Consider the following 19,331-nt stretch of genomic DNA (forward strand, 5'->3'; position numbering starts at 1 on the left):
AAGCCTGGAGCTTGGGGGAGATAGTTTTATTTCCTTTTTGCACTCTGGCCTTCTACCATGAATTGAAATAGTCTCAGTTCACCCTTTGTGAGATAGGAGTGTGGAGAAGATAGATGTGCTAAGCCCTGAGATGCTTGTATCATGTCTTCGAATAACGTTAAAGCTGAACTTGATTTGTTTGTAAATTCTTGCATTTTCTGATCCATTTTGAAAGGCTACTAGTTGTCTAGGGTATTTGTCCTGTAGACAGGAAAGGACCTTTCAAAAATTTTAAATAGCATATTTCTGATAAAGTAATACAGAAAATATATAAGATTTAACCCTCCTGCTGGAAATACTATTCTTGTTAAGAGAAAATGTCAGCACCAGTCTAAACAGTTGCTGCCCACTGCCCCAGATTTTTCCTTCAAAGACTGAGCAGATCTCACATTTGGAAGAAATACTTTTTTGGTCAAGGGAAGCAAAATGTGTGTATTAATGTAAAAACAAATACTGTAAGTTAATGTGGACTTTCCTGACAGAGACTGTGATAGATATCTTGAAATTAATATAAAACTTGATGTCTCAGGTATGTTAGGTTCAGGTTTCTTTCCTTGAAAGAGGACTAGATTTTTGAGTTGGGGTTTGTTACTTATACCCCATTGTTGTTGTTTTTTTTTAAGGAGAAAGAAACAAATCACACAATGGTTTGGATTGGAAGGGACCTTAAAGCTCATGTGGTTGCAACCCCCCTGCCACAGGCAGCAGCATCTTCCACTAGACCAGGTTGCTCCAAGCCCTGTCCAACCTGGCCTTGAACACTGCCGGGGGTGGGACAGCCACAGATTCTTCTGGGCAAATCACCCTTCAGAAATTACTGAGCTAGACTCCAGATTTTATGCAGAAGTTAAATATATAAAACTTATTAAAATAATAATGAATGATCAGCAGTCAACAGGATTTGTTACTTTGTCTGCAAGGATGATACCATAAGGTGGATAGTTTTTTTGAAGCTTGCATTCTTAATTGGTGTAACTCCCTTTCATTTGTCTTTCCCTTTAAGGAAAGCGTTAACAAGTAATAGTCAAGTCCCCACAGCAATCATGCTTACTGTGCAAAGTAAGCTTAACATGATGTTTTAGAAAAACTTGCATTTCATTCATCAAATTTTACCTAAAACTTCTTAATAAAAAGCTTACTGCTCGCATTCTTGACACTGGCTGCAGAACATAGGTTGTTCTCACCCATCAGGCACTGTAAGGTTTCTGCTCCAAGAAATTAGCATTTCCAGTCTAGTGATACTCAGGCTGTGGAAAGGTATACTTAATGTTGAGCAGTGGAAAACATAGAAATTTTTTTCCTCATCTGGTGCTTATCACCTAAAAAAGTGAAGCTGCAGTTTGTGGGGAAAATTACACCCCAACCCGTGTTAGACAAAAATAATTATGTTCCTTTCAAACCAACTGTATGACTTTTTAAGCTAACCTGAATTCTAACATGAAAACTGTTTGAGGATTGGCCTCCAGTAAATGGTCAGTGATACCTTCAGTTGTCACAGCAGTTCACAAGCTCGGTATGTGCCTTTGGCTTCTGTAAGCTGAGTAGAATTGCCCATGTTTCATTTATATGGCCACTACATAGGGTGAGCACCTTGAAGTTTCCCAGCTTCTGCTGATTAATACCAAAACATCATGGTTACTTCTTTGGGGTTTTCCCCACCCCCATGAGAAGCAGTAAGTGATAAATTACTGAAAACCAGAACTGTACAATTCTATTTACCTAGTGGAAAATATATTTTGAACTATTTATTTAGAATCCTTTATTATAGAAGGTTTATCCCACTGTTAGCTTCTGAGAGATCCTCTATATCTTTTTTAAAACTGAAAGTGTATTTAGATAATGAACAGGAAAAAAAAAAAAGATCCACAGGTGGTGTTTATAGGGATTTCTACCTTTAGTTCAAAAAGAAAGGTATTCTTTACAGACAAAATGAACCTTAATTCATTTTAGCTTAAGCATAGCAATGTGACATGGCAAATAATATTCTAAATCTTCTAAAAACGAATTCATCATTATTTAATGTGTCTCTGCTTTTCTGCTGTATATATCTGTTAGGTTTTGACTATGCTGCTGAATTTCACTCTACAGATATAGACGGAGTTTGGGGCTACTCTATAGCTTTCACAGATTCTGTCTCTGTCCGATTCATAGTCTCATTTTAGAGTCTCATTTGTCCACTGCAAACCCCAGGTATCTTAGAATCTGAATGTAGTACTGACTGACTGTAACATTCATCCATGTAGCTAAACCACAGTGGGCAAAACTTGAAATCTCAAGATGAATCTTGTAGCAGATATAAACACAACAACTGCTTAGGGGCATTGAGATGTGGAACAAACCTGGAGAATTAATGGGTATAAATCCAGAGTCCACAATTTCAGTAGAGGCTTCTCTTCAGACTAGAATCTACTGAGTAGTTTTCTCATAAATATTATCAGTGGTGATTGAAACTGTATCTTCAAAATTACAGTGTAATAATTACATTTGGATGCACAAACTAATATTCTACTTTTACCTAGTAATTGCTGTGACTATGCTGTTGAATATAAATCTGAATGGTCTTGGTGTGCGCTTAGCTTGTGTATGCTGTTGACCTCCTGTGGTTTTGTTGTTTTGAGCTACTGTTTCCAAGACATGTTGATGTGTTACTCATATTGCTATGACTCATCCAAGTAGCATGAAAAGCTCATAGCTGACAGTAAACATGAAAAAAACCTCTTCACTGTGAGTTAGTCACTGTCTGGCCTAGTGTAAGTACCATTTTGTCCTAATATTAATTCATACTCCCAAAAAGTCTGTGCTATTGCCATACATTTACTATTGTATCAAACATTTTCAATTTTAGAGTTGACTTAGAAGTTTTAACAAGCAAAGTATTTTCTATGTGTTTATGTGTGTATATATATAGAAATAAGTAACATTTATTGTGTATATATAAAAATATATACCTTTTTCAAGATATATTTATATGGAAATACAAACATATTTGCATAATTCCAGGCATTTACATGATATGATAATCAACAGCCATTTTCATGAAATACAGCAATGTATAGCCAAACGCAGATTTTAATATTCTGGTACTCCTTGACTATGACATGCACATTAATTTTTAATGTTACAGTTAAGCATATGACAGTTACTTGGATTTGTCAGGAATTCAGCCATCTAAAAAAGTTACTGCATTTTGGGCCATAATCATTGACCTGCTTAATGTTCTTTGAATATTAAATGAGACAAAAGTGGCAAAGTTTTCCTTATGATGTGTTTAAGACCAGGCATTTATAAATGAAAAAAATACCCAAAGATATTGAGAGTACCCAAAGCTGAACAGTATCTTCTTTTTAGCAGCTTCATGACCTTTTTTTTTTCTCCTTTAAGCATGTATCAACCCAATCTTTTTTTTTTTCACCTGGACCAAATGAACCCAGTGTCGTCTTAGCCTTCATGGGTGCATTGGGTACATTTTCTAGCTGCCTTGTGCATTCTTCTGCTCTACTTTTCCCAGATTGTCTGCTCTTAAAATTTTACAGTTTTGAGAGCAGCTTGGGAAATGATGAAAAAATTAATCTCAAACATAGTGCAGTCTTGTGAGTATTTCTAAGGGTAAAAATTACTCTTCTTTTTTTTTTTTTTGGTTTTTGGTGGTGGTTTTTTTTTGTGAATTTGCATCACATTGGTTCATTTAATTTATAGTTCACAGGAACTTAGAAATCTTGCTTCTTTTTTTGAATTTCATTTTTGTATTTAACATTCTGAATGCTTTCAACACATCTTTCTGTGTTGGACTTGCTTCGGTTTTTGTCTTATTCATATGTGATCCCTAAAGGATCCGTTCCTTTTATTTAATTGAATTTTCTTACTGAGTTTGGTCACTCCTTTCAAATTACTGAAACATTTTGCATTCTGATCTTGCTGTTTGTCTTTTAAAGCCTTTTCTAGCTGGAAGTCCTGTAACTGCACTACTGTATGTAAATTGCAAAGAAAGCTAATACATAAGTAATGATGGTCCATTGGAATGAGAATAATACCTAAAAAAAGATAATCTTATACTTTTTTTTTTTTGGCCATTTTATCTGTTCATTCTCTGAAATGTTTCACATGTGTTCATAGGCATCATCAAACACTTTGATAATTATTATCAATACATTTAGATATCTGCATCCACAAAGCAGTTAAAGTTAGTGAAAGTTGTAACTGTCATCAGGTTACATGACCATGTTTGAGTTGCAAGGTAAGATTAAATTGTTGGGTTTCTTTCTGTGTCAGTGGGGATGTATGCAGTGGGAGCATATATAGAAGAAAACGGTATTGAGGAGCTAATAATCTCACTATATGTATTTGGTAAGAGTGCTTACTGAGAACTAGACTAGAGATGTTCCAGTGGACTTGAATGCTCATTAGCAGCAAGTTAGGTGGGTTCTTGGAACACAGCTGCTTTAGTTTCATCTCAGGACTACTGAAGATGAAAACCAATGGTGAGTGCAGTGATGGGAGACTTGCTTCAGGAATGCAGTAGTGCACAAACTAGCAGCTTTCTTAAGAATGTTTTTTCCTGCATCAAAATTACAATTCTGTAGGAGTTTTTAAAGTAGGAAAGAAACACTGTTGAGGGTAATGTGGAATGTTAAATGAGCATTTCTCCTTTGTGCTGGGGTGGAATGATGGGCAGATGTTCAGATGTATGAATGATTAGCCTAAACAACTATTGATGTACTTGTCTGAAACTGAACAATGAACTGTTTTTACTCACTATCTTCTCACACTGTGTTGCTTACACTCTGCCAGCCAATTTTTACAGTTCATAAGGTGCCAATAGAAATGCTAAAGCAGCACTGGTGGCCTTAGGCAGCCCAACAACATGGCATAAATATAGATTGATGCTAGGAAGTGACATATTCTTATAACCAGTTAATACACCAATTGTCTTTTATTATCAATTAAATTTGAATGGTGGTGGAAAAAAATATATAACTTGCCTTCTGTTTTATAATAATCTTTGGTTATAGCCACTGTTAAGAAAAATGCAAAATCCAAAATATTTCAATTAACTGAGATTATGTGGACCCAGATGTGGAGCTGATCCAGGCCAATTTAATAATCTGTCTCATTAACAGTGTTGGATTTCAACATTATCACTATGCATTTTTCTCACAGTACAAAAAGTTGTATCTTAAACTGTGATGTGATCCTTGGAAGAATTTGTACTTGTTGAACATAAACCAAAGTATTGTTTCAATTTAAACCATCAATCTAATAAAATAGGTTTAATTAAAAGCAGAGTTTCTGCAATATGCTGGTTTTTCAGATGAACGTGAAGAGTAGAATAGGAGCATGGAACATGTTTAATATTTGAACTTACAGTAGCCTTACTTTAACTGTTTAGTTTTTTTTATTATTGTTGTTAGCAGTAAATACATACAAAGAATGTGGCACAGGTTTTGATATATTCTAATGTGTTCTAATATTTTCACTAGTTAGCACAAATGCTTCCTGAGTTCCTCACTGAGGAGAAGCTGTTAATATTGTGCTGGCTTAGAACTGAACACGTGCCTGTTTTGAAAAGAGAGGACAAAGTGCAAAGCTATTGCAATCAGCATTAGTCACTTGAGATTTTGCAAGTGCTTTGAAAAGTGCTTTGGGATTTGGATGTGATAAGTATTTTAGCATTTTAGCTAGGGGTAGTAAGTGCGATTTCTTTGCTGCTCTTGCAAAAGAGAACAGCATCAGCTCTTCTTACAGAAGGGACTGTTTTCTTTCCTTAGGAGGCTAAAACATTGGCATGCGCTACATTCCTCCTTTTGAAATTGGTTTTAAATGTAAAAGCTACACTTGTAAATTTTCAGTCTTGTGTTCAGAATGGATAGATATAGTTGAAATGTTCAGAATTTACAACAGTCTGTAGGTGCCGTTTTGTATGCGTTGATTCAGCCTTTGTACTGGTGTTTTTCAGAGGTACAAGTTCTATAGAATTGAAGGCAGGCTAGGCCAAATTTTAGTTACAGAACACTTATCCTTGGCAATGCCTTCTGGTTTTAATTTTTTTTTTTTTTTTCTAAGACCTCTGCTGCTGTAGCTAAACATAATAGTAGACCAGCAGTGTCAATCTTTGCTTCATGACTCTCACCTGAGAGTTCACACTTCTTGAATGTGGATGTGACTTCAGTCTCTCTCATCTCTCTTCAGGTTACCAATTGCCAAACTAGCTACTTGGAGTTGAAAAACTGACCAGTAGGCACCTTACACAATTGTGCAAGCTTTCTTCTAGTATAGGAGGCCGCAAATTTGTGTGTCAATGATGTATATAGGAACAGAAAAGTGACAGCAGAAATTCTCAAGGAAGTCTGAAGTTGGTATGCTTCTCCTTGCCATGAATGAAGTTCCTCAGGTTTCTTTGAATGCATTGCCAGATATCTACAGTTTTACATAATTATTTTGAAAAAGTTACAAATAATACATGTTTTGTGTTTTTGTTTTTGTTCTTTTTTATTTTCAGCTGCTTTGTAATATTGGCCATGCTGAAGAAAAGCTAGGTTTTACGTATGACAGCATCATAATATGGTAAGTAGTAAGGAACACTAGAGTAATACTAGGGTACTTTAATTTTTCTAAGTGCAATTAACTAAACTTTATTTCTGAGCTAGTATTTTGTTTCCCTAATGAGTTTAAATTTCCGAATTCAAACATATACCTTACAAATATTCTGGGTTAAATCAGAAATAGATTATCACTTTGAGGCATTTCTTACTTATATTCTCCATAGAGTAAAAATACTTCCAAGTATTTCTGGACTTGCAGAAAGCACTTTCAGTGAAAATGAGCACCTACAGAATTTAGAGCATGCCTTTGATGTAGCATCAGGATTTAAGGATAAACATTTGTGTTGTGTTTGTGTATATGTGTCTGTAACATTGCTTTTCCTGCTACTAAAATGCCCTGTGTATGTACTTCCAAGTGGAATTTTCCTGTATTTTATGGCGGTTTCTGACAGACAGTAGTAACAACATGCTTATTTCCAGAACTTCTGTGGTTTTATGCAAACATTAGTAAATTTGTCCTGAGACTCAACATAGGTGGCAGAAACAGCTAAGATCTAGTATTTAATATGATTTTTGTCTTCTTCGAATTTAGTTATCAAACTTAGAAAACATAGTCACTCTTCAAGTAAAATGTTGGAAATACTTGTGTAACGTCTTGTGGAAATATTGTAAGTTCTTTTTTAAAAAGAATTGTTTTTTCTTGCTAGAATTAAGAAAACTAAGAAAAATGTTAGTGTATTTTTGTGAATGCATATTTTGCTGTAAGCTTTAATAAGTTCTCTTCTGATCTTATGTAATCTGTTATGGTGCTTTATGATGGTACTACACATCACTTAAGAGTGTAACTTCAAAATTCAGAGTTCTTTCGTAAATATTTTTAAATACAAGCCTTAAAAGGTTATGCAAATCAAGTGTTTGTTTTTATAGGCATAAGTTTGCAGAAAGATCTGCTAATCCAAACACAATTACAGATATTGATGTTCTCAGCAGGCACATGAAGAAAAATAGCCTTCTCCTTAGAAAAATGCCAAAAATGGCTTCTCAAAAAAAAACAAACAACCCCCCACAAACCCAAAAAACCACCAACCCCCCAAAACCCAAAAGACAGCCAAACACAAACAAAGTCTAAAAACATATATCAAGAAAGTTACCTTGGTTAGTGTTATTTTGGTCAGTCCGGTGGGTCCTTTGTGTATGTACACTAGAAGTAAATTTTTAATGTGTGTATGTTGTTTATTGTGCTGTGGTGTTAATTTTCAAACTCAAAGATTCCACTCAGATACTAACATTTTAACAACCATAATCATGCAGATTTGTGGTTCTTCAGAAATATTTATAGGATGGGTCGTTTTCATGAGATACTGACTTTTCAGGCAAACTTAAAAGTTGCTGGAGTTACAGGCATTCTGTGGTAGTTTCTGTTTGCACATTGTTATATAGCAAAACACGCAGATATTTTGAGTAACTTGCAAATATCTGAAGTTTTTAATAGATTTTGGAAGTGACCTTCAGGTAGGCTAAGTATATATGTTCCTTTGGACTTAACATGCAAGTGCTATAATTTGCTCTGCTGATGTTCACAACATTATCTTGGATTTCCCTAGGGAAACCTTTTTGTGCTACAGAGCAAACTTGGTTTTCTTTGAAAATGTGAAAAGTTATTTGGACGCAGGAAGTACCTTGTGAGTTTTCCGTTTTTGTGAGGTATAAATGGCTAGTCTGAGTGCATTAAACTGGAAGGGAATTATGATTTCAAGAATAATTTTAGATTCCCTATATAGTCGTAGGGTTTGGGGTCAGTAACCGTCGTAGACTGTTTACCCAAACGGAAGACGGTCACAATCTGCAATAATTGTGATTGCCCTCAAGTTAGAAATCTGTTTCTTAGAACTCATTTTCTTTTTAGCATTTTGTTAGGTGCCTAATTTTAGTTTCTTCCTACCAGCAGATGGAGATAATAGTGACACCTTGTGTTGTCATTCCCAGTGTAGATGGGTCTTCCCAGTTCCCAGAGCACCATACCATTGACAGATGAGAGGAAGCCTTGAGCCATGAAGAAAATGGAGTGTTGGTAGGCCTCAGAAACTTTTGAGGTCTTTTAGAAATATGCCAAGAGGTTTTAGACATGAAAGCAAAATTCAGGATATTCACTATTACCTGACTGGATCAAACAGGATTTGTCAAAACTGTGACTATCTTTGCATAGTGAGTAAATGAGGTGCTTTAAAAGTAGGTGCAGGAGTGATACTGTAATAGGTATTGAATATCCTTTCTTATTCCATTCTTTATTAGCTCTTCCAGACTTTTTGTCACTCTCAATGTTTATCACCCTTAATTCTGTCTTAAATTATTTTCATTTCTGCAGTGACATTAAAAATACTAGGGCAAGTAGTATTGTACTTAGTTTTTCTCTTACAGAATCATGATGGCTTTTTGGCACTTTAAACCAAATAGGTGCATGTGGAATTTGCATATCAATTTTCTTGATCTGATGGCTCTTTTAGGGCCATATAGTATGAGTTTATAACACAGTTTTTGTATTGACGTATGGGAAGTTACATCTAACAATCTTAAATTTGCTTCACCATTTTGTTAACTGTGCTTACAGATAATTTTTAAGTTCCCTTGGTGTTTTCTATCACCCCATCCTATTCTTATTAATATAAATAATGTTGTCATGTGTATTTCTGCACACCCACCCAGCCTGCTTCCTCCAAATCAGTTATTGTACACTAAATACTGCCTACAAAAAGAGATAGTGAACTTGGGTAAAAAATGGGGGCGAAGACTTGCCAGGGCAAAAATCTTCCACTCACCTCTGCTCTTCCATTATTTTTTCATATTTTGATTCGTGATACTACTTTTCATCGTTCTATGATCTCTTTATATCTCTTAATATAGTCTTCGGTAACATCTTATGCCTTTTTATATATTATTGTAATAACTCCTTTCAAGTCTTTAAGAAGAGTAGTAGAATATAGTTTGTGTAAACTGTACTGGGTGCTTCACATGGCTAACCAGTTTTATTTTGAGGTAATTTTACTTTGAGATCATTAACTGGCCTCTGGATGCCTTTTAGAATCCTTTTTGTATAGACCTGTTTATTGCCATTTCTCCATCATGGCCACAACCGTTTATAATATGGTGCTATCAAATATATGCAGGTAGTTCGTGTGAAGCTTGGTGCGCTGCTGACAATACTTACTGACATTTCCTCCGGTTCTTCCCTAATTTTCATTTCTTGGTCTCAAAGGAGAAGAAAATGCTTGTATCAGTCGTGCCTCTGTCAGTCTCTCACTTGCTCCGCTCCTTCTTCTTTTTCTTTGGGGTTATCCAGGGGATATGATTTAATTTTTCAGGTTTTCTCCTTGTGGCACAGCTGAAGAGTCAGAACATGTAGATGCATACAGCCAAATACACATAGGTTTTCTTACATATCATTTTTTCTGTCTCCTGTAGCATGTGTTTGTTGTCTTTATAAGGTCAGGTTTCTTTCAGGTTTTTACAGTTCAGTCAGTAACTGGTGATGTTTTTTGTGTGGGGTTTTTTTTTTTTGTTATTGGGGTTTTTTACTGGAGATATTTTTGTTCACCCTTATATATATATATATATATATATATATATATATGACACTTATATATGTCACTGCTTTCATTGTACCCTTACGGATTTTATGGCCTTTATTTTAGGTCTGTTATCTTTCTGGCTAGCTGTCTGTATGTTTTCATTGCATTCTCACTGTTTAAAGATAGTGACACATCCCTTTTTGGTACCTTCTGCTTTTAGATTTTGGATCTCATGATAGCATCCTATGTAGTGGTTTCACTGTTGCAAATTCTTAAGTTAACTTCTGCCTAGAAATTAAGAGCATCCTTGTGAGATTTAGAATGAGTTTTGAAAATAGTGATTGCATTTGAAAAACTATTTGTCTAAAGATTGGTTTGGTCTGCCATTCAGAAGATGTTTCCTCTCAAATATAAAAGTACTTGGGGGAGGAAAGGGGGAGGGGAATGGGGGATGTGATGGAAGATGGAAAAATATCACTGAGTAGAACTGGGTCTTAAGTGCTCATTCCTCAGACTTCCATCTCTGGAAAGCTGCAAAACTAGAAACAATTTTTTATCTGTGATGTAAAGAATACCAGTTATCCAGTGAGCACCATTGAAGAGTTGCTTGTCTGCTTTTCTTGAACAACTTTGGAAGTCTTTTATCCAGTACAGCTTTTTCTAGAGAAAGAATTTTTCTTAACCTCACTGTATAGAGAATGTTTCTAATTTGCGTCTAGCTCAGCTTAAGGAAACAGAGTCAATTAGTGGCACTCTTTTTATATAAGAATCATACTTGATACAATAGCACCAGGTTTTTTCCTGAAGTAATTTCCTATGTCGTGCTGAAAGTAATAATCGGTTAATCTTTATTTGCGTCTAGTGTTGCAGCCTTTCTACTCTGTCTAGATACCACCTGAAAGTAGGTTCCTGTTGCAGTGACTTTTCAACAGGCCAGTTCTTCTCCAGAACTAATCAGAAGAGTTTTGGCATTGGAGTAGCCGATAGCTGTGCATGACGATCCTAGAATAAGAAAGGAAAAAAAATTAAGCCATTTGTTTATCACATGCTGGAGTATTTACATTCTTAGATGTCCACTGAAAGAATCCTACTAAAATACATTATAGGGACGTTGGGGTATTTCCCCTGCCCTGTGTAGTCAAGGAAAAAAGGGTGAATTTTTTGAGGTCCTTCAAAAGGACAGTGTGTTGTTTAATACTTTCTTATCTCAAGAGGCCTTCGGTATCTTATTTCCTTTTACGTAGATAGTGAATTTAGGAATTACATTGTGATGGCAGTTTTGATGACAGTTCTGTTTAGGAAAGCTCACTTCAGAGCAAGCAAAATGCTTTTAAAATCTGAATAAAGAGAAATAATGTTTTGGTTACATGTTAAAATGAAGTATGTAGAAATCTGTGCAGTGTGGGACTGCTTAAGTTACGACTGTCATATTTCATGCAAAAATAACGTGGTGCCATATCATCTTTAGTGGGTGGTGCATATAATTACTTAGGGTGCAGATTTGTCTCTTTGTCAGATTTGTCTCTTTTTTGTCAGGTTTGTCTCAAAACATTGTTTTGAGGACCCATGCTTATGGGTTGGAAGTCTAGCAGAGGAGGAAATGTGCTCTGATAATTTTCTTTGACTAATACTGTGCTCAGCTGTTTTGTTAAATAACAAGTTGTATACAGGTCTTGGTCGTGTATTATTTCATGGATGTACAAGCTGTTCCCTGGGGAATGAGGGGGCTGGAAATCGGTTTGTGGCATGTTCAGATTGTTATATCTGTATCTGCTGGCAGGGGAAAGATTTGGCTTCCAGTCTGTATGTGTAAGTATCTCAGAGTTGGAAAGTTAATGCAGAACACTTTTTCTTTTTTTAAAAAAACTTTTATTTCTCTTTTTTTTTTTTTTTAAGCAGGCTTTTTATTTTAAATGAGTAGATAGTAGCTGCAGACAGTGAAGTCAACTTGCTGCTAAGCAGTTGTTTGTCCCCCTTGATTTCTTCACTGTAGCCTGAGGTTAGCTTTACTGAATGAAGCAAAAGAGGTGCGAGCAGCAGGATTGCGAGCTCTCCGCTACCTAATTCGAGACTCCAGTATTCTGCAAAAGGTCCTGAAGTTGAAAGTGGATTACTTGATAGCCAGGTAATTTTTCTCTTCTTTCTTTTGTAAATAGTACAATTGTAAATCACTTATTTTTTCACAGTTGAGACAGTTTTTTTAATATCCTCTTACATTCTTGACTTATAGTTTTCTAAAAGCCATTTTTCTTCAATGAGAATAACATCCTTTAGAAATAGAAGGAAAACATATTACACAAGCTAATACAAACAATGATACTATGAGTAATACAAATTTCTGTTTTCAATCATAAATGCCATTAATCATAAATTAATTGTGATGTTCTTAGAAGGTTGAAGCATCAATAATTTTAATGTGTTAAGTTTTATGGGATATGTGATTCTTATCATCAGGCTTTGGAGCCTCTAGTACGAAAGTAGCTCATGCTCAAGAATTTGTATTTTAAGTATAAGCCATGATTCAAGAGAAGAGTAGCAACAGGCACACTAGCAATGAGACGGTAAGAATGATAAGTAGATGTAAATGTTAGCATTTCTATTGCTTCCTTAATTAAAATCTTCTTGGTTTTTAATATACTGATACAGATGTGTGTTTGTGCTTATAAATATATATACATAGTCAGTTTTAGTGTACTGTTTCATCTTCTTGGAGTAAAAAGACTTTTCTGATCCCAGAACACACACAAAACATGTTGATGTGAAACATTGCTAATACTTTGTTTAGTCTCATTTGAAATGACAAATGTCATTACGCCGTGCCATAGTATATTTGAGGACTTTCTAATGATTTAATTTTAATGAAGATACCTGAAAGAGTATAAACCAAAGCTAATTGACCAATCAAAGTATGCTTGCTGAAAGGCAGAATTCTTAAACAATCAGTCATAATACTACTTTTATTCTGTTTATTCCATTTCATAAGTATTAACACAAATTGTTAACAGTTAAGGTGGAAGTTGATGTTATAAACAAAATGTGTTTTTTTTTTTTTTTTAAACTTGTTTTAGGTGCATTGACATACAGCAGAGTAATGAAGTTGAAAGAACACAAGCACTTCGATTAGTCAGAAAGGTAAAACCTAATATATGGTCTTACCAGCTATGCCTGTCAGTCATACTGACTCCTGGTTTTCTTCATCAGCAGTTTTTTTTACACAGTCTCTAATACCATACTTTGATTTGAGAAGAAATTATAGCTGATATTTCAAAAGATAGAAGGAAGGATAGCACTGACACTTGCTTTGAATTTAATCTCTCACCACTGAGGATCTTGAGTGGGGTAGAAGAATACTGCTAATTTTCCTTTGATAGAGATCAAACTGGACAAGACTTGGGAAAAACTTCTCAAATAGTGAATGCAAGGGTATAAGAACCATATATTAAGTTTCATCTAATGACTTATATTTCTTGCAAAGTGTGTTTTAAGGATCTGTGAGTCAAGGATGGGAGATTCTCTGCCATTTGAGAAACGAGACAAATTGGTAATGCTGGAATAATCGGTTGAAGGAATGTTTCTAGCCTTATTGCTTTATCCATACAGGTTCATGTTACTCGTAGTTCTTAAATACACAATGTGACGCAGGTAGTCTGTGGTGGTTACTGCATGGTGTACCCACAGATTTGAGATGTTCGAAGCTGGTAGCCGCATTTGCAAGTTCATTTTAGAGAAATTGGCATATACAGCTATGTAAGATATTCTGCCTTTATACTGGACTTACTTACTGTTTATTGTGCATATATTCTTCTACTGAGCATCTTAGCAAAAACAACCTCAAGTAAAGTTTTAAGTAGTTGGAAGAATGGTTCCCCAGGAACATTGTGTGTTTAATCTGTTTTGTGAGTATATATATATATATTTTTAGCTATATATATTTAAGTTGAAAATATGGAAGTGTGATGTGCAATTTCGTCTCGTATAATAAGCTCACTTGGTTTCTGTCTTGTAGAAGAGGTAATATGTTTGATTAACTGTTGCACCAAAAACTGCAGCACTACCCCCCTTGCCCTCCAAACTCAAACAAAAAACATTACCATAAAGCAATTGGTCCTTGTGGAAGTCACAATTTATAAAAGTTCTTTGCTAATCTGCTTTAAAAAGAGAGCTTCAGTGTGAAGTCAGAATAACTTAAATGAGAAGAGGAATGGAAACAGATTTATAATTGGTTTTATTTGGGTCAGAGCAATGTTCTTATGCTTCCTGGACTTTTTTGGACTTTTCTTAGTAGATCAAAGACTTCTGTCTTGCTTGAATTATACGAGATGAAGCAAGAAAAGTAACTCGATTAGTTTGATTTGAAGAAATGATCCTGAAAGATAAGCATTTAAAAGATTGTAGAGCTGACCACCAGTTATGCTTTTTCCTCCGTCACTGTAGAAGGATGCTGTGCATTGGATGCATATTCTTTGATGCTGAGAACTCTGTTGATGAAAGATGTTTCCCAACACCTATTGCTACTTAGAACATTCTTTGTTTTCTTAAAAGGCATTGTCAGACAAACAAAAAGCCAGCTCACCTGCCTGCCAGTAAAATTAACAACTTTTACATGTCATATCTGAGTTAAGCATGCGTTGGCTTAGGGCAGTCAGTACTTGAGAAAGCTCACTCTCACAGGAAATACTGTGGCACACATCCCAAATGGCACATTCCATATTTTCACACTTTTCTTTTTTGTTACCGTCTCTTGCCCCTTTCCCATGTCTCCATCACTCTCAGTATCTTGAACTCAGTGTCTTGTTGTCAGGATTTCTAAAAGCTTATATAAAGGTCTAGAAGAGGACAGCACATGGCAGATTAAAACAGAGTTAATTCATTTGTGCAGGAGCCATTCAAGAGCTGAACTGGGTTCCACCAGCATCACAGAACTATTTTCAGTTTCAAATTCTCGATGTGATTCTTTAACCTTATCTTTGATAGAAAAATTGCTTAAATTAGGATAGATACAAAATTTCAGAATTGAAATATTCTCACACTTTCTTTTCATAGAGTAGAAAAAAATATAAAACATCCTGTTTAATGAATTTATAAAGTGTATGTAATAAATTTCTTTTTAAAATATATGCAGGAAGAGAAAGATAATTTTAAATTTTTTAAATTTAATCTCTGATTTTTTTTTAAAGGTTTTGTGTGCTCACTATCTCTTGACTGTAGTCACATCTGTATTTCCTAGTAGGAGCTTTGCAGTTTAGCAGTATCTTCAGCCATGAAAAGGACATAAAGTTGCTTCAGAAATTATTTCTCCATCTACTAGAAGTCAATAAGACCATTTTTTTTTAATAATTTAATAGGAGGATTTTTTTATTTTCAAAGCAGAAGTCAGGGTTAGGTACAGTATGAGCCACCTTCTTTCTTCCTCTTCCTTAGAGAAATCTTTATAAATACCAAAGAGATAGTCTTTGTTACTTATTTCATCGTAGCTGCTTGTAAGTAGTCTTGCATCACCTGTCCTTGGTCTTTAGAACTTCATTTCAATACCTAGAGCGGAACGAAAGCAAATGTGAAAGCTTATATTTATTCTACTAATGTAGAAGTAGATTGGTATGCTCATTCTACTGCTAATTCTTTTTACTTCATGACATTGTAAAAGTGAAAGACTCTGTGGGTGGGGAAAAGTTTGTTTTTTCTTTAGAGTCTTATCTTAAAGCTTCCTGTTTTGTGGGTGACAACATTATACACGACAAGAAGTTTCTCAAAAACACATTTCAAAAATGAACTTGTTAAAGTGTTACGGTGTATTTGTCAAAATGGTTGATTTCTTCTTATTTTGACACACTTTGCAAAGAAGGCAGAACAGTTTATCCCCTTTATCTGAACAGATACCTATGAGACACTGAAGGGACCTGTAAAGTGAATATTTGGGAAAACAATTTTGGAAAAATAATGAAGATAAGCTTGCTTTTGTTGGCAGTAAAAGGAATATTAAACAAAACCTTTGGAAACTAGCTTTAAGTATTTAGATGTTTGGATTTTTTTTTTAATTTATCTTTTTGTTCTACTTTTTTGTTGGGTTTTTTTTTTTTTTTTGCATCTCCCTTTCATTTATTAGTAGAAAAAAAAAAAAGAAAGTTACATGGTTTAGTGGGCTGTAACACATGATGTTGTTCCCTTTTTAAGCAGTCAGATAACTTACTTCCTCCTTTGTAGTACATCTGGTTGGTGCTGTTCATGTTCCACAGTAAAAAGGATATGTAATTTTCGCAAACTGTGAAAAAATGTAAAGAGTTACTCAGCCTTTGCAGTCAAAGCCTCATTTGAGGGTGGACAAGGAGTTGGTGGCATTGGTTGGGTGTTCTGGTGCAGGGCTTTTTTGCTTTTAATGTGTTCACAGAGGTTTGCTCCTGGATCTGGTGCAAATTCTGATCATCCTAAACTAGCAGCTGAGGATTTCCATAATGCAGGACCCTTCAGTAGTGTAAAGGAGCATTGGCTTTTACATACATGCCTTTTTTTTTTTAATGAAGGATTGGTTTCTTTAATTGGACGCGGGTCTTTTTTTCATCTTTGCTTTCAGTTTAATCTGTTTGAAATGTGTGCAGCAATCTAAGGATCTCTGTATGAAACAGCAGATTTTAGTCTTGGCTAATGAAACAGTTGAATAGGTATTGAAGAATCTGCTATGGTATGAATTAATCTAGGAGAGTTTGTAATTTACTGTGTCATTGCATAGTATTCATTGTCGATAAAGAAATTACTGGAAAAAGAAGTATAAAAAAGGTATCCATAGTTCTCACTGCAACAGTCATATTTTTAACCCTTTCCTATTATGAAAATATAATACAAAACCAAAAAAGTCAAGCAGGAAGAGGATGGTAAAGTAAACTGGCAAAGAATTTCAAGAGCAAAAAAAATAATTCTGAGGATTGGCCAGGTATAACCAAGTAATAAATGGAGTATAGTCTCGTATCTAGGAAACAGGTTGCTAGTGAATCTCTTAAGTACATTTAGAGAAATACTGTGAAGAAACCAGAGGGCTTTTTCTTTCATTTTTGGCAGATGATCACTGTGAATGCATCATTGTTCCCCAGTTCTATTACTAATTCTTTGATAGCAGTTGGAAATGATGGTCTTCAAGAAAGAGACAGAATGGTTCGAGCATGTATAGCCATTATCTGTGAACTAGGTAAGATAACTGAAAGCTAATTAAGAAAAAATTTTATGTGATTGTCATCAGTTTTTAAGAGCTTCTTTTCTGTGGGTTTGTGTTGAATAGATGATATTCAAATAATTGAGGGCATAATCACATGTTAAATACTCTTAATGTCAGTTTCATGGATTTTAGTCATTAGTTTGATATAAACTGAAACCACTTTAAAATCAAAATCTTCTAAGTAGCTGAATATTTCAGGTGCTGTTCTTTCCTTTAACACTTGCCAATTTTTAGTTTACATTAAAAACATTTCCCTGCTGCAGCTGATGTTTCTAAAGCGAATGGACTGAAAGTAGGGAGAATTCCATGCGTGAAACACTGACAAATGTACAGGATTTTGGAGAACTACAAAACATCTTCCTTAATTTTTTTTTACAGTGAGTGCTGTGGCTTGCTGGCTTTTGGAAGTCAGTGTATGTGTCCACCATGTAAAGGCTATCTGAATGGGGGCTTATCCCATCTCCCTATAGTTGTCTGTTGGTGCTGATTTTCAAAGTTTCAGAGTAAATGAGTATGAAATAATTTCAGCAGTGTTTTGAAGACAGACTTCTGTTTTAAAGAAATAAGTAATCTGTTACTCTTTGGGGTTAGTATAAAATATTTATACTAGAATATAAAAAATACTATAATAATATATACCTTTCACAATCTCGGTTCATTGCTAATGCCAGTCAGTTCCATTAAAAGCTTTACATCTGCCTCAGCAGTGTTCAGGAAGAAAAATATAAATGTATTAAACAGACAAGTTTGTCATATTTAAGCCATGAAATGTGCTGTGTTTTTTTCCTACCACTGGTCAAAGTGATGTGTTTTTCTTTATTTAGCACTTCAGAATCCAGAGGTGGTGGCTCTTCGGGGTGGTTTAAGTACCATCTTGAAAAATGTGATTGATTGTCAGCTGAGCAGAATAAATGAGGCTCTCATAACTACAGTTTTGCACCTCATTAATCATCCAAAGACCCGACAGTATGTGCGAGCAGATGTAGAATTAGAGGTGGGTTCAGTTTTACTTATTTGGTGACAGAAATTAAACATTGTATTACTAATGAAAATGTTTAAGATTTAATCTCGGATTTCACCTTCTGTGTTAGTGCAAAATCTTTAAAATACAATATTTTAGGCTAAGACCTTTGTGATTTATGAAGCAGGAATAGCATGACAGATTGGAGTGGGACTGAGGAAAGGGCAAGACCTGTTTGACTGTATTCTGGTGTGAAAGTAATGTATGTAATGTATGTCTTTTTTTCTTTTTTCTTTTTTTTTTTCCTTTTTTTTTTGTTTAGCGAATTTTAGCTCCTTACACGGATTTTCACTACAGGCATAATCCAGATACAGCAGAAGGACAAGTCAAGTAAGTGCTAGTGCTGCTACTTGTGCTGTCAGATGGTTTCGTGGTACTAGAATTGAACTGTTTTTCTTTCCAAAGTGAAAATAAAAGCATTGACCTAATACTAAGCAAACATTTAACATTTAAAAGGGCTTGCATAGCCCAGAGAGGAGAAGGTCCTGGGACATGCTTCCTCAAATAGCAGCCTTTCTGGTACCTAAGAAGATGGTGTACCCTGGGCCCTTCATAGAATCATAGAATAGTTAGGGTTGAAAAGGACCTCAAGATCATCAAGTTCAAACTTCCTGCCATGGGTAGGGACACCTCACTCTAAACCATACCACCCAAGGCCTCATCCAACCTGGCCTTGAACACTGCCAGGGATGGAGCATTCACAACCTCCCTAGGGCAACCTGTTCCAGTGCCTCACCACCCTAACAGAAAGAATTTCCTCCTTATATCCAATCTAAACTTCCCCTGTTTTAAGTTTGAACCCATTACCCTTTGTCCTATCACTACAGTCCCTAATGAAGAGTCCCTCCCCAGCATCCCTATAGGACCCCTTCAGATACTGGAAGGCTGCTATGAGGTCTCCACGTAGCCTTCTCTTCTCCAGGCTGAACAGCTCCAACTTTCTCAGCCTGTCTTCATATGGG

The 19,331-nt window shown here is 35.3% G+C and overlaps 1 protein-coding gene across 1 annotated transcript in view; it reads left to right on the forward strand.

Moving 5' to 3' along the window:
- Positions 1 to 19,331, forward strand: part of RICTOR (RPTOR independent companion of MTOR complex 2) — a 53,173-nt gene that overhangs the window by 18,665 nt on the left and 15,177 nt on the right. The window contains exons 4-9 of the mRNA XM_061362740.1: positions 6,536 to 6,600; positions 12,138 to 12,269; positions 13,213 to 13,276; positions 17,195 to 17,321; positions 18,173 to 18,342; positions 18,632 to 18,699. Of these exons, the coding sequence (XP_061218724.1) occupies positions 6,536 to 6,600; positions 12,138 to 12,269; positions 13,213 to 13,276; positions 17,195 to 17,321; positions 18,173 to 18,342; positions 18,632 to 18,699 (626 nt within the window). The remainder of the gene's footprint in view (positions 1 to 6,535; positions 6,601 to 12,137; positions 12,270 to 13,212; positions 13,277 to 17,194; positions 17,322 to 18,172; positions 18,343 to 18,631; positions 18,700 to 19,331) is intronic.

This window comes from Neopsephotus bourkii, unplaced genomic scaffold, assembly GCF_033783945.1.
Source record: "Neopsephotus bourkii isolate Nb327-2 ecotype Australia unplaced genomic scaffold, CSIRO-AGI_Nbou_v1 NB_1134, whole genome shotgun sequence".
Lineage (NCBI taxonomy): Eukaryota > Metazoa > Chordata > Aves > Psittaciformes > Psittacidae > Neopsephotus > Neopsephotus bourkii.